At 38.8% G+C, this 15,033-nt stretch overlaps 1 protein-coding gene across 1 annotated transcript in view; it reads right to left on the bottom strand.

Annotated features, from left to right (window-relative positions):
• Positions 1-103: 103 nt before the first annotated feature.
• Positions 104-15,033, bottom strand: part of cers6 (ceramide synthase 6) — a 46,908-nt gene continuing 31,978 nt past the window's right edge. The window contains exons 7-11 of the mRNA XM_062069843.1: positions 14,205-14,333; positions 8,471-8,577; positions 4,908-5,064; positions 4,773-4,796; positions 104-2,490 (exon numbers count right to left, since the gene is read on the bottom strand). Of these exons, the coding sequence (XP_061925827.1) occupies positions 2,332-2,490; positions 4,773-4,796; positions 4,908-5,064; positions 8,471-8,577; positions 14,205-14,333 (576 nt within the window). The 3' untranslated portion in view covers positions 104-2,331. The remainder of the gene's footprint in view (positions 2,491-4,772; positions 4,797-4,907; positions 5,065-8,470; positions 8,578-14,204; positions 14,334-15,033) is intronic.

Here is a 15,033-nt window from a genome sequence, read left to right as displayed (position 1 = left end):
TGTAGATCTATAGAAACATTGTTCCTTTTTGTTTACTTTTGACATTAAATAAATGAACAAAATATGTGCTGCTTGACTGTTGTTATAAAAAAATATATTTATACCAACAGAAACTCATAAAATGATATACATTGATAACATGTTATGTATATATTCATATTCAACAATTTGTTATAACAAATACATTTTGCCAAAGTAAATGATACAATATGCGTTATGGCTACATATTTCAATATATATAAAACAATGTAAATGTCAGTCTCATAATCTTGCATGTTTATTGTATTTTTTATTATTTCTTTTAAAGCGTTCTTATTTTTCGTTCCACTTCCTGTTTACCTCCACTGTCTCACCTGTCCCTGATTGGCAATCAATACGCGCCTGTCCCAGATCATTTGCTTTGTGCATCTTAGGCCTATTTACTCTTTGTGCACTTCGTATTACCTTCGTTTTACCCTAACAAAAGAGGGCCATCTCTGCAACCTGGGATCCAGACATACACCAGAACGTTACAATTGATCCTGCCATAGAAATACATATTTGTTTTCCCTAACAATGCATAATAAACATCCCATCTTTGGTTCTGGAATATAAAAACCATTGACAAAATAGTGTTAGATCTAACGTGCTCATCAATTCCTTCACAAATATCAATTTGTATTTATAGGGGAGTTGCATTTGTTTAGCTCTAACCACCAGCATTTGCAGTTGACATTAAAACCAGTGTGGAATAATGCAAACCAGTTTAAGTTTACAAATACCTATAATTTTATGTCTGCCAGAAATTAAATATTTCTTGATGATGATCCTTTATGAAAAGAATTACAGACAATATTCTGTAATTGAATCAAAGCAGTGAAGGAGCTTTTTCTATGCTGCTCATTTGTGTTTTTGTCACTGATGAAAAGCAACCCACTCATATTTGCAATGACGGTTTTTGTTCATTTATTGAATAATTCAAACGACTCATAAGTGCCTTATACGAGACGCAGGCAGCAATGTGTCGCACGACTAAACAAAATGCATCAATAGGGAATACAGTATCTAGTCATACACATAATACTGTTGTTGACATCTCATATACAGCTGAAGTGGACAATGTTTGTCTTTTTTTCAAACGGCGAGTCAATGTCACAAATTGGAACTCACCGTTCATTAATTTGGCAAATCTTTGGGGGTGTAGCACTAAACGTAATCGTGAGGAAAATTAATAAATAACACAAAAGATACCGACATAAGACGCACACACCCCCAGAATGCCAGACGACTGTGTATCGATGTACAGTACAGGCTAAAAGTTAGGACACACCTTCTCCTTTCTATATTTTCATGACTATTTACATTGTAGATTGTCACATCAAAACTATGAATGAACACATGTGGAGTTATGTACTTAACAAAAAAAGGTGAAATAACTGAAAACATGTTTTATATTCTAGATTCTTCAAAATAGCCACCCTTTGCTCTGATTACTCTTTCACATTCTCTCCATGAGCTTCAAGCACACCTGTAAAGTGAAAATCATTTTAGGTGACTACCTCTTGAAGCTCATGGAGAGAATGCCAAGAGTGTGCAAAAGAGTAATTAGAGCAAAGGGTGGTTAGTTTGAAGAAACTACAATATAAAACATCCATGCATCCATCCAACTTTTTCCACTTATCCAAGGTCGGGTTGCGGGGGCAGCAGCCTAAGCAGGGAAGCCCAGACTTCCCTCTCCCCAGCCACTTGGTCCAGCTCCTCCCGAGGGATCCCGAGGCGTTCCCAGGCCAGCCGGGAGACGTAGTCTTCCCAACGTGTCCTGGGTCTTCCCCGTGGCCTCCTACCGGTCGGACGTGCCCTAAAAACGTCCCTAGGGAGGTGTTCGGGGGGCATCCTGACCAGATGCCCGAACCACCTCATCTGGCTCCTCTCCATGTGGAGGAGCAGCGGCTTTACTTTGAGCTCCTCCTAGATGACAGAGCTTCTCACCCTATCTCTAAGGGAGAGACCCAACATGTTTTCAGTTATTTCACCTTTTTTTGTTAAGTACATAACTCCACATGTGTTCATTCATAGTTCTGATGTGACAATCTACAATGTAAATAGTCATGAAAATAAAGAAAACACATTGAATGAGGAGAAGGTGTGTCCAAACTGTAGTTTGCTTAAAGCCGTAAAGAAGAATACATTTTCACTCTCTGACAAAAAAAAGTTTGCTTGATAGCTGATGAAATTATGCAGACGAGAGGATTGTCTTATGGAAACGAGTCAAACTGAAAACTGAAGCCATAAAGAAGTTGAGGATAAAATAAGTGGTGTTAATGTTGTCCCCACATGGCTGTGCCAGTACAGTCAGTGTTCATTAGGGTAAAAAGCTGCTGTCAGGTAGCCATTGGTCCCGTGAGCTTTGTTGGTCCCGTTGGTGGCGCTGCTGTGGGGTTTCTGTTTGGGTGGAGGGCTTTCATCCTCGTCCGAGCTGGACTCGATGTCACTGCGGTCATCTTTAGACACCTGCAAAGAAAAATAAATAACATGTTTAAGTCTGTCCTTAACACTTCCCCTCTTTAAGCCACCTTGGCCCATCTTGAGTCAGGTATATTTAATTTATGTTTTGTCCTGTCTACTGTACTCAGACAAATCATATAGTTGATGTAGATGATCTGTATCTGCTGTACACATTTACTTCACACGAGAGAAGTGTGGGATACTTCTCTTGTTTAGGGATGATGTTTGATAAGAAATTATCGAATTCGAGCCTATTATTGAATCCTTTTATCGAACCGATTCCTTATCGATTCTCTTATCGAGTCCAGATAGATTGTTGTATATGGAAAAAAACACACAATATTTGGTTTAACAAAAGATCACTTTTATTATATAAGAAAAAAATAAAATCTAATAAATAAATAAATATTGACTGTTACCCCCCTAAAAAAATAAAATAAAATAAATAAATATTGACTGTTGTTACCCAAAGTACATATATTAAGTGGGATTTTTCAGAAAAACAAATATATACAGTAAAACAAAAACAACCTGTCTCTGTGATCACTATAGGTGTATAAATAATAATATAGTGTTAAATAAAATCAGTCCCTTGGGCACAAAACTTAAAATAATACAGCTCTCCAAAAAGTGCACTTCTGCTGCTATTTGACATAACTGTTTGTTATGATGCTTTGACATTTTTGCACTTTATTTTTTTATTGAAAGAAAATTCTATGAAGAGAAAAGTTGTTTGCAAATGTGGTTACAGTGCTAAAAAATGAAAAGTTAAAGCTAAAAAAAAGAAATAAACTTTATTGAGTTAACATTATTTCTTTATAGGGGGAAAGATGTTATGAGCTAGGGAATATAACAACTACACTACCCAGCATGCAACGGGAGTGACGAGCATGTGCGGTAGCGCCGAAAAGTGTTGTTGCATGTCGTCACCCGGCAGCTAAGAATGAGGTTATGAGCACGCTGTGAAAGTAAACGTCAAGAACTCAGCAACACGCCTCGTCTGCATTATTTATAATTGGACAGACAACACATATACAGTGTGATTTTGTTTTGTTTACAAGGAAAGAAAAACAAAAGTTAAAAAAGGGAGATGTCATATATGTTGTATATATATGTATGTGCTGCGGTTGCTTTAAGAACGTGCGTTGCTAGCCTGGTTGCTATGTTTCCGGTTGGTCGTAAAAGGGTTCGTCATGTGTTTGTACTCTGCTCAAATCTCTCAGTAAAGTTATTCATTAGATTATACCTTTTGTTTTCAACTTTATTACACCTTGGAGCGCTTTTTCATGTCCATTGTTTTTCCTGCTTTCCCTATCTGCGCCTAATGACTGAGCTACGTGACGTCATTTCTTGTGATGTCTCACGGGGCATTTCTGGTCGGGACGGGATTCGTTCCCAGGGATTCGAATAAAGAACCAACTCTTTTTCTTTACTATAGTGGTCTCGATAACGAGTACTGGTTCTCAAAAAGGGATTCGAGTCTGAGGACTTGGTTCTTTTCTTATCGAACAACCGGGAAAACTTGTTTCGAGTATCATCCCTACTCTTGTTGCCTTATTTGTATTTGACTTTGCATTTATTTTAATGTTTGGCCCAGCAGGAGGGGATAGATAGAGAAAAAAAGGATCACAGAGGGGGAAATTGTGGGGACACGAGTGGGATAAGACAGAGAGACAACAACAACAACAACATCAACAAATAGGATATGTACAAATATGATAGTAAAAGTGATAGCAAAGAAGCAATTAGTGAATAAAATATTAAAACAGAAATGACATATTACACTACAAATGGATCAATACAAATACCAATAGAAATATCACTATTGATACTGAATAATAACATTAATGACTTCTATTATCAACAATACAATTGTTTCAAAAACAAAAATACATATACAGCATGTAATGATAACTTGAAATACAAAATAAAGCAGAGGGGAAGGGAAGAAAGAGAAGCGAACACTATTAACCTTGTAGATTGTTATAGTAAAATAGGTTAAGCTTTGACAGTGTGACATATTATACCCAGTTTCCCCTAGGGCACATGTGTCAAACTCAAGTATATATTACATGTATACTTACATGTAATACCACAATCATGAAGATGCATACTTACATGTAATACCACAATCATGAAGATGTATACTTACATGTAATACCACAATCATGAAGATGCATACTTACATGTAATACCACAATCATGAAGATGCATACTTACATGTAATACCACAATCATGAAGATGCATACTTACATGTAATACCACAATCATGAAGATGTATACTTACATGTAAAGGACTCCATTTCCCCACCTTGCAAGTGGCAGGTTAGTAGAAAAGGAAAAGTAAGAAATGGCTATTAAGTATTTATGGACCAAACTGTAAAATAATACATCCAGGACTGTATGTAGAATGTGATTTTACCTTTCCTTTGGAGATGGCGTGGTATGCGGTCTTCACTATGAGGTACGACCAGTACGAGTGAAGAAGCTGCAGTAAGATTAGAAGCAGGTTGAAGACCCACCAGGATGGGTAAGGTCCAACTATTTCCCAACTCTCGAACAGGGTGGTATTTAGAATCCTAACATAGGGAGGAAGATGAATTAGAAGAAACATATTTCCATTTTTTACCTTGTGGGGGTCTCGAACTTATCCCAGGTGCACTCAGGCTGAAGGCAGTGTACACCATGAACAAGTCACCAACTCACTGCAGGGCCAACATACACAACCCACAACTAGTGAAGTTGTCCCTTTGGTAATGGTAAATAAAAAGAGAATACAATGATTTGCAAATCCTTTTCAACTTGTATTCAATTGAATAGACTGCAAAGACAAGTTAATTAACGTTTGAACTGGAAAACTTTTATTTTTTTGCAAATATTAGCTCATTTGGAATTTGATGCCTGCAACATGTTTCAGAAAAGTTGGCACAAGTGGCAAAAAAGAGTGAGAAAGTTGAGGAATTTATTTATTTATTTTATTTGGAACATCCCACAGGTGAACAGGCTAATTGGGAACAGGTGGGTGCCATGATTGGGTATAAAAGCAGTTTCTATGAAATGCTCACTCATTCACAAACAAGGATGGGGCGAGGGTCACCACTTTGTCAACAAAACATCTCTCAAACAGCTATTGCAAGGAATTGAGGGATTTCACCATCTACGCTCCGTAATATCATCAAAAGGTTCAGAGAATTTGGAGAAATCACTGCACGTAACATTGAGTGCCCATGACCTTGGATCACTCAGGCGGTACTGCATCAAAAAGTGACATCAGTGTGTAAAAGATATCACCACATGGGCTAAGGAACACTTCAGAAAACCACTGTAAGTAACTACAGTTGGTCGCTACATCTGTAAGTGCAAGTTAAAACTCTACTATGCAAAGCCACAGCCATTTATCAACAACACCCAGAAACGCCGCCATCTAAGATGGACTGATGCAGAGATGATTTGCAAATCACTGTATTCTGTTTTTATTTATGATGTATACTACGTGCCAACTTCACTGGTTTTGGGTTTTGCAGATAGACAAACCACCATTCATGCTAGGGCCAATTTAATCCCAACAGCATGTCTTTGGAGGTGGGAGGACGCCGGAGTACATGAAGAGAACCCACTCATTGCGCCCCGAAAATTAATAATTAATCAATTTGTGATTGGTGCGGCGTAAATCGCTGGAATTTGCGGCTACTGCAGCATGTTGAGTCAGACACCAAATCAAACTTAGTCCCTTGGGAAATGCAATAGAAATGTTTGCTTGTGATGATGGTGCACACACACACACACACACACACACACACACACACACACACACACACACACACACACACACACACACACACACACACACACACACACACACACACACACACACACACACACACACACACACACACACACACACACACACACACACACACACACACACACACACACACACACACACACACACACCCTGTGAACATCTCCTAAATCCTACCTGCGACTGACTGACATGCCACAAGCAAATTGGATGTAAATGTCAGACTCAAACTAGCTCACAAGTCATGTCAGACAACACATTTGAGTAGAAGAATCCTTTTGGTGTTTTCAGTGGACACTGCTTGTCTTTTCTTAAAGCGAGAATAATTGTCTTTTCATTTATAGAGTTCCTTTCTAAGAAACTAAAACTGCCGTATCCAAGGTAACTACTGCTTAGCAACAACATTCACAGAGAGGTGTTGAGAAGAAGTAACATCTTCAGGGTTGTCAAATACATGCGTACATGTTTCAGTGTAAATACAAATACTGAGGCCACTTTCAAATGTGAAGAGGAGGGGGACACTCACCACACTGGGTAAATGTGAAGAGGAGGGGGACATTCACCACACTGGGTAAATGTGAAGAGGAGGGGGGACACTCACCACACTGGGTAAATGTGAAGAGGAGGGGGTACACTCACCACACTGGGTAAATGTGAAGAGGAGGGGGTACACTCACCACACTAGGTAAATGTGAAGAGGAGGGGGTACACTCACCACACTGGGTAAATGTGAAGAGGAGGGGGGACACTCACCACACTGGGTAAATGTGAAGAGGAGGGGGTACACTCACCACACTGGGTAAATGTGAAGAGGAGGGGGTACACTCACCAAACTGGGTAAATGTGAAGAGGAAGGGGTACACTCACCACACTGGGTAAATGTGAAGAGGAGGGGGGACACTCACCACACTGGGTAAATGTGAAGAGGAGGGGGGACACTCACCACACTGGGTAAATATGAAGAGGAGGGGGGACACTCACCACACTGGGTGAATGTGAAGAGGAGGGGGAACACTCACCACACTGGGTAAATGTGAAGAGGAGGGGGTACACTCACCACACTGGGTAAATGTGAAGAGGAGGGGGACACTCACCACACTGGGTAAATGTGAAGAGGAGGGGGACACTTATCACACTGGGTAAATGTGAAGAGGAAGGGGTACACTCACTACATTGGGTAAATGTGTAGAGGAGGGGGGACACCCACCACACTGGGTAAATGTGAAGAGGAGGGGGACACTCACCACACTGGGTAAATGTGAAGAGGAGGGGGTACACTCACCACACTGGGTAAATGTGAAGAGGAGGAGGTACACTCACCACACTGGGTAACTGTGAAGAGGAGGGGGTACACTCACCACACTGGGTAAATATGAAGAGGAGGGGGTACACTCACCACACTGGGTAAATGTGAAGAGGAAGGGGACACTCACCACACTGGTTAAATGTGAAGAGGAGGGGGTACACTCACCACACTGGGTAAATGTGAAGAGGAGGGGGTACACTCACAACACTGGGTAAATGTGAAGAGGAGGGGGACACTCACCACACTGGGTAAATGTGAAGAGGAGGGGGACACTCATCACACTGGGTAAATGTGAAGAGGAGGGGGTACACTCACTACACTGGGTAAATGTGAAGAGGAGGAGGACACTCACCACACTGGGTAAATGTGAAGAGGAGGGGGTACACTCACCACACTGGGTAAATATGAAGAGGAGGGGGAACACTCACCACACTGGGTAAATGTGAAGAGGAGGGGGTACACTCACCACACTGGGTAAATATGAAGAGTAGGGGGTACATTCACCACACTGGGTAAATGTGAAGAGGAGGGGGACACTCACCACACTGGGTAAATTTGGAGAGGAGGGGGTACACTCACCACACTGGGTAAATGTGAAGAGGAGGGGGGACACTCACCACACTGGGTAAATGTGAAGAGGAGGTACACTCCCCACACTGGGTAAATGTGAAGAGGAGGGGGTACACTCACCACACTGGGTAAATGTGAAGAGGAGGAGGTACACTCACCACACTGGGTAAATGTGAAGAGGAGGGGGTACACTCACCACACTGGGTAAATGTGAAGAGGAGGTACACTCACCACACTGGGTAAATGTGAAGAGGAGGGGGTACACTCACCACACTGGGTAAATGTGAAGAGGAGGATGTACACTCACCACACTGGGTAAACTGCCAGCCTGGAACTGATGAAGAGAATTGCAAACATGGCAAAGAGGAGGTTGCACAATATCTGACATTTGGCATAGTTGGCCATCTTGGCTGCCTGTGAAAAAAACACAATGACTTTGATGAAACAAACCACGTCTAACAACATCCATCCATCCATTGTCTACCGCTTGTCCCCTCTCGGGATGGCGGGGGTGCTGGAGCCTATCCCAGATCAAATATAACAGAAAATCAAACATGTCTGTGTACACGACAAAATTGTAAATCAAAATAAAGTTCCAACTGCACCCGACCACTTCACTACTTCTTACTTAAATCATTTATAATATACTGTGTACTGTATTTGTGGGAAACCCCATCTAATTTTAAAATACAGTTAATATTTAATAATACTACAATTCATAGAAAACATTTGTCATAGTATGAAATAAAACATAACTAATATTACAGTAATCCCTCGTTTATTGCTGTTACTTCTTAATTTCCGTGAAGTAGGAATCATTCATTATAAAACTGCCAATGTATTTCTTGTAAAGTGTATAAAAAAAGAGTATGGGAGCTGGACAAACTTTCATGTGGTATTGGACAGAAAGGAGGACTTTTTTTCTCCTCCATTTGAAAAGGTGGAGGTTATCATCACTACTGTGTGATTCCAATCAATGGAAGTCATCACAATCATACCAACTTATATTCTTGTCTTCATGAAAGAAAGGAATGTTAAACATGCTTGTATTATCATTAAACACCTTTAACTTGTTAACCTTGCTTTCATAAATATAAATGATATACGGCAGGGGTCACCAACCTTTTTGAAACCAAGGGCTACTTCTTGGGTACTGATTAATGCGAAGGGCTACCAGTTAGATACACACTTAAATAAATTGCCAGAAGTAGCCAATTTGCTCAATTTACCTTTAACTCTGTTATTATTAATAATTAATGATATTTATCTTTGTGGAAACACTGATCATCTTAATGATTTCTCACAATAAATATATATAGAAACAGATAAATATCAATATGCAACACTTTATTTTTATATTTTCTCTAAGTGCACATTTTTCATATTGAACATTTTCAAATGATCACTTCTAAGACAGTCTTGTGAAATCACAATATCCCATTTTAACTAGCTAGCCACTAACATTTTTTAACAAATCATGAATTACTTTGCACCATTTTTGTACAAATAATAACTCATGTAAAATACAAAAGTAAACTCTCAAATTTTTAAATCATGTCACACTTTGAACTGGACACCAAATCTGTTATCTGTTTCTTTGTCAGTTAGTGGGAAGCATGGCATTGCATGCTGTTAACTAGTGTGTTGTACTCTGGTGTGTAACTTGACACTGCAACTCTGAGTGAGTCTTGCAGATGTGCATCAGTGAGGCGTGTTCTGTGTTTGTTCTTGATGAAGTTCATGTCAGAAAAGGCTGATTCACAAAGATAAGAATTTTCCTCATTGTTTGCGGAACCTTCTTAATCTTTTGGACATATTTTCACAGCAATCTGGCCTTAAGCTTAATTATGATAAATGTAAAATGTTAAGGATCGGAAATCTAAAGGGAACGTCCTTTCGAATGGAATGAAAAGTGCCTGTTTTGTGGACAGATGGACCAGTTAACATACTTAGTGTTGTTGTCCCAGAAAATCTGGAAGATCTAGGCTCAGTAAATTATGATAATCGATTAAGAAAGCTGGACAAAATTATGCAAATATGGAAAGGGAAATCCCTAACCTTGTATGGTAAAATGTCTATTGCCAACTCGTTAATTATTCCTCAATTTATGTATTTGTTTTTGTTACTACCAGCTCCATCACAAAACTTTTTTAAGATTTATGAGCGGAGGGTCTTCGATTTTGTCTGGAACGGCAAACCAGAAAAGATTAAAAGAAAGGTTTTGTACAAAGAGTATGAATATGGGGGCTTGAAACTTCTCAACCTTGAAGCTATGTGTCTGTCTTTAAAAGCATCAATTGTTCCAAAGATGTATTTAAACATTGAGTGGTACACAAATGTCCTGTTGGACAAAAAACATGTACTGTATCAAAAGAAATTGTATCCTTTTTTACAAGTGATCCCCTCCCAGAGAGTCTGATGGGAAACATAAAGGAAACAATCCTCGTAGTGGTGTTTTCAATTTTATGTGCCAGAAAAAAGAGACGATATTTTGCAGCAGTTAATATGGATGAACTCTAATATTGTAATAGATGGAAAGCCTTTCTTTTGGAAAAATATGTTTGAAAGAGGAATAATTTTTGTCAATGATATTATCAATGAGAATGGTAAAATTATGAAGTATGATGAATTTAGAGCTATGTATGGTGATGCTTGCTCAAGCTTTTCATTTTATCAACTAACTGGAGTAATTGGGAAAAGATGGAAACAAATAATTAATTATGGAACTACTAAATTATTAGTTTGTAAACCTCTAATAAGAAATTCTAGTTGGCAAAAAGGAACTAAAATAAATAGAAAAATATATAATTTTTATTTAATAAAGAAATCTTTGAAGGCTGTCTCATACAACACAAATGGAAAATGGGAGGACTTTTTTGACTGCCCGTTGCCATGGGATGCCATATTCAAACTAATCTATAAAACCACTATCGATGTGCAAAATCGTTATTTTCAAATTAAAATTATTTATAACTTCTTACCCACAGGGAAAATGTTAAAATTATGGAATATGAGAGAGTCAGATGATTGCCGATTTTGTTGTCAGGAGCCTGAATCCACCCTGTATTTGTTTTGGTATTGTCATATTGTGTCTTTGTTTTGGGTGGAAGTTGAAAAAATGTGTTTAAGGATTGGTTTGTTTATGAAGCTTAATGTGGTTTCTGTTATTTTAGGAGAGTTCATTGACAATCATGATTTAGTCAATTTAATTATAGTACTCGGTAAAATGTTTATTTTTAAGGCCAAAAACAGATATTCACTTAGTATTACTTTCTTTAAAACATTTATTCAGTATTTTCTAACTTTAGAAAGTTACATGGTTGAAAACGATAATGATGCCAAAAAACATTAAAAAAAAGATGAGAAGTCCTCAAAGGCTTATTTTGAAAGTATAATTATGTTTATAGATTATATGATATCTGTTGTTGTGTTCCCTCATTTGAGTGACCTGGACATAATCTGGACTGTACATAAATACTTATTTTGAAAATGTAATTTTGTTTATAAATTATATGCAATCTGTTGTGTTCCCTAATTTTTTTCTGTGTACATGAATGAAGGTGTGTGTTGCTGAGTCCGACTTGGACATTATCTGGACTGGGCCTGGTTTAAAAAACCCTTTAAACAAATCTAATTTCATTGACAACCTGGTCTGTTGAAGATAAGGCCCTTTTTAAAAAAATTAAATAAAATAAGATAAATAAATAAAAAACATTTTCTTGGATAAAAAAGAAAGTAAAACAATATAAAAATAATTACATAAAAAATAGTAATTAATGAAAATTTTAGTGGACCAGCAGCCTATACAATCATGTGTGCTTCAGGGACTGTGTCCCTTGCAGATGTGTTGTCTATGTTGTTGGAACCAGAATATTGGTAGCAGAAAGAAATAACCCCTTTTGTGTGAGTGGGTGTGGATGAGTGTGCATGGGGGAGGTTGTTTGGGTTGATGCACTGATTGAAAGTGTATCTTGTGTTTTTTCTATGTAGATTTAATTTTAAAAAAAAAAAAAAAAAAAAAAAAAAAATTATTTTTTTTATTTATTTTTTATTTATTTTTTTTTTTTTTTAGAACAGGCCCGCGGGCGACTCATCTGGTCCTTACGGGCGACCTGGTGCCCGCGGGCACCGCGTTGGTGACCCCTGATATACGGTATATGAATGATCCCCTCCACTTGGTCCATTGAAAAGTAGCTGGCCTGCAGAAAAAGTGTGCTTTATAGCCTCAATGTCTATTAAAGGGAAAAAAGTTTAAATAAACAATTTTTCTGCTTGCCATAACCTTAATTCTTTTTTTCCTGATAAATGCACATCACTAACTTTGAAATTGCCTTTTTAAAATGTGTGCATTAATAGAAAAAAAGTCCCTTTTTTTGTACAAACCCCGTTTCCATATGAGTTGGGAAAATGAGTTAGATGTAAATATAAACGGAATACAATGATTTGCAAATCTTTTTCAACCCATATTCAATTGAATGCACTACAAAGACAAGATATTTGATGTTCAAACTCATAAACTTTTTTTTTTTTTTTTTGCAAATAATAATTAACTTAGAGTTTCATGGCTGCAACACGTGCCAAAGTAGTTGGGAAAGGGCATGTTCACCACTGTGTTACATGGCCTTTCCTTTTAACAACACTCAGTAAACGTTTGGGAACTGAGGAGACACATTTTTGAAGCTTCTCAGGTGGAATTCTTTCCCATTCTTGCTTGATGTACAGCTTAAGTTGTTCAACAGTCCGCGGGTCTCCGTTGTGGTATTTTAGGCTTCATTATGCGCCACACATTTTCAATGGGAGGCAGGTCTGGACTACAGGCAGGCCAGTCTAGTACCCGCACTCTTTTACTATGAAGCCACGTTGATGTAACACGTGGCTTGGCATTGTCTTGCTGAAATAAGCAGGGGCGTCCATGGTAACGTTGCTTGGATGACAACATATGTTGCTCCAAAACCTGTATGTACCTTTCAGCATTAATGGCGCCTTCACAGATGTGTAAGTTACCCATGTCTTGGGCACTAATACACCCCCATACCATCACAGATGCTGGCTTTTCAACTTTGCGCCTATAACAATCCGGATGGTTCTTTTCCTCTTTGGTCCGGAGGACACAACGTCCACAGTTTCCAAAAACAATTCGAAATGTGGACTCGTCAGACCACAGAACACTTTTCCACTTTGTATCAGTCCATCTTAGATAAGCTCAGGTCCAGCAAAGCCGACGGCGTTTCTGGGTGTTGTTGATAAACGGTTTTCGCCTTGCATAGGAGAGTTTTAACTTGCACTTACAGATGTAGCGACCAACTGTAGTTACTGACAGTGGTTTTCTGAAGTGTTCCTGAGCCCATGTGGTGATATCCTTTACACACTGATGTCGCTTGTTGATGCAGTACAGCCTGAGGGATCGAAGGTCACGGGCTTAGCTGCTTACATGCAGTGATTTCTCCAGATTCTCTGAACCCTTTGATGATATTACGGACCGTAGATGGTGAAATCCCTAAATTCCTTGCAATAGCTGGTTGAGAAAGGTTTTTCTTAAACTGTTCAACAATTTGCTCACGCATTTGTTTACAAAGTGGTGACCCTCGCCCCATCCTTGTTTGTGAATGACTGAGCATTTCATGGAATCTACTTTTATACCCAATCATGGCACCCACCTGTTCCCAATTTGCCTGTTCACCTGTGGGATGTTCCAAATAAGTGTTTGATGAGCATTCCTCAACTTTATCAGTATTTATTGCCACCTTTCCCAACTTCTTTGTCACGTGTTGCTGGCATCAAATTCTAAAGTTAATGATTATTTGCAACAAAAAAAAAAGTTTATCAGTTTCAACATCAAATATGTTGTCTTTGTAGCATATTCAACTGAATATGGGTTGAAAATGATTTGCAAATCACTGTATTCCGCTTATATTTACATCTAACACAATTTCCCAACTCATATGGAAACGGGGTTTGTATGAGCAAGACGAATACAATGTCATATACTGAGTTGTCATGACAGGCTTCACATACGTCCTAAATATAAGTATTGGAAACACCTCTATCAGGATATCCGCTGCGTCGTGCAGACACATGACCAGAGTTCCAACTCTTGCCATGTTGTTGACGTAGGAGAAGGTGATGAGGGAGATGGTTGCCACGTGGTGCAGGAACATGATGAAGAAGTCCTGCAGATACACATTCCAAACAATCACATCATCACAACGCCACAACAGTGCCTATGAAACCCACAAAACACTTGTCATTTAAAGACCCTCAAATCACGTGTATTATTATGTTGAAATGAAAAGGTGAGTCACTCTTGGAGGAAAGATGTGAGGAGAATGAGATTGAAGACAGAATGAAAGCAAGGAGAGCGAGTGTGCGGGGAGAACATACTGGAATTGGCAGGGTATGCAGAGGACCTCCTCAGTGTAGTGCTGTGCATGAAAAAACTGAAAGGAGAAAGAAAAACAGACAGCATGCCGAGAGTCAACACACAGATGACAGAGTGAGAGCGCTGTGGCATCAGGGGTGTAGTGGTCGGGGTAGGGGGATGGACGAGAGACGGGAATAAAATAATGACTGAAAGACATGCATTAACATGTTTAGGAACAAAACAAAACAAGGCTAATAAAGGGTTAACCATGTTCAATGCCAACGTATTAACTGACATTTGGGTTGACGTTAGTCCAATGAAAATATTTTCTCATTTTGTGGAGTAAAACAACACATTTGGAGATACGTGCTGTGCATTGGACAAATGATACAGCTGCTCATCAATTGATACAGCTGCTCATCAAGAGTGACAGGTAGAAGAATAAGTCAACTCTTGATTATTTACTTAGACTAGTGATTTTCAACCTTTTTTAAGCCAAGGCACATTTT

Source organism: Entelurus aequoreus, linkage group LG14 (genome assembly GCF_033978785.1).
Source record: "Entelurus aequoreus isolate RoL-2023_Sb linkage group LG14, RoL_Eaeq_v1.1, whole genome shotgun sequence".
Classification (NCBI taxonomy): Eukaryota; Metazoa; Chordata; class Actinopteri; order Syngnathiformes; family Syngnathidae; genus Entelurus; species Entelurus aequoreus.
Note: the sequence above shows the minus strand (reverse complement) of the source record. Positions and strands in the feature narration are given on the sequence as shown.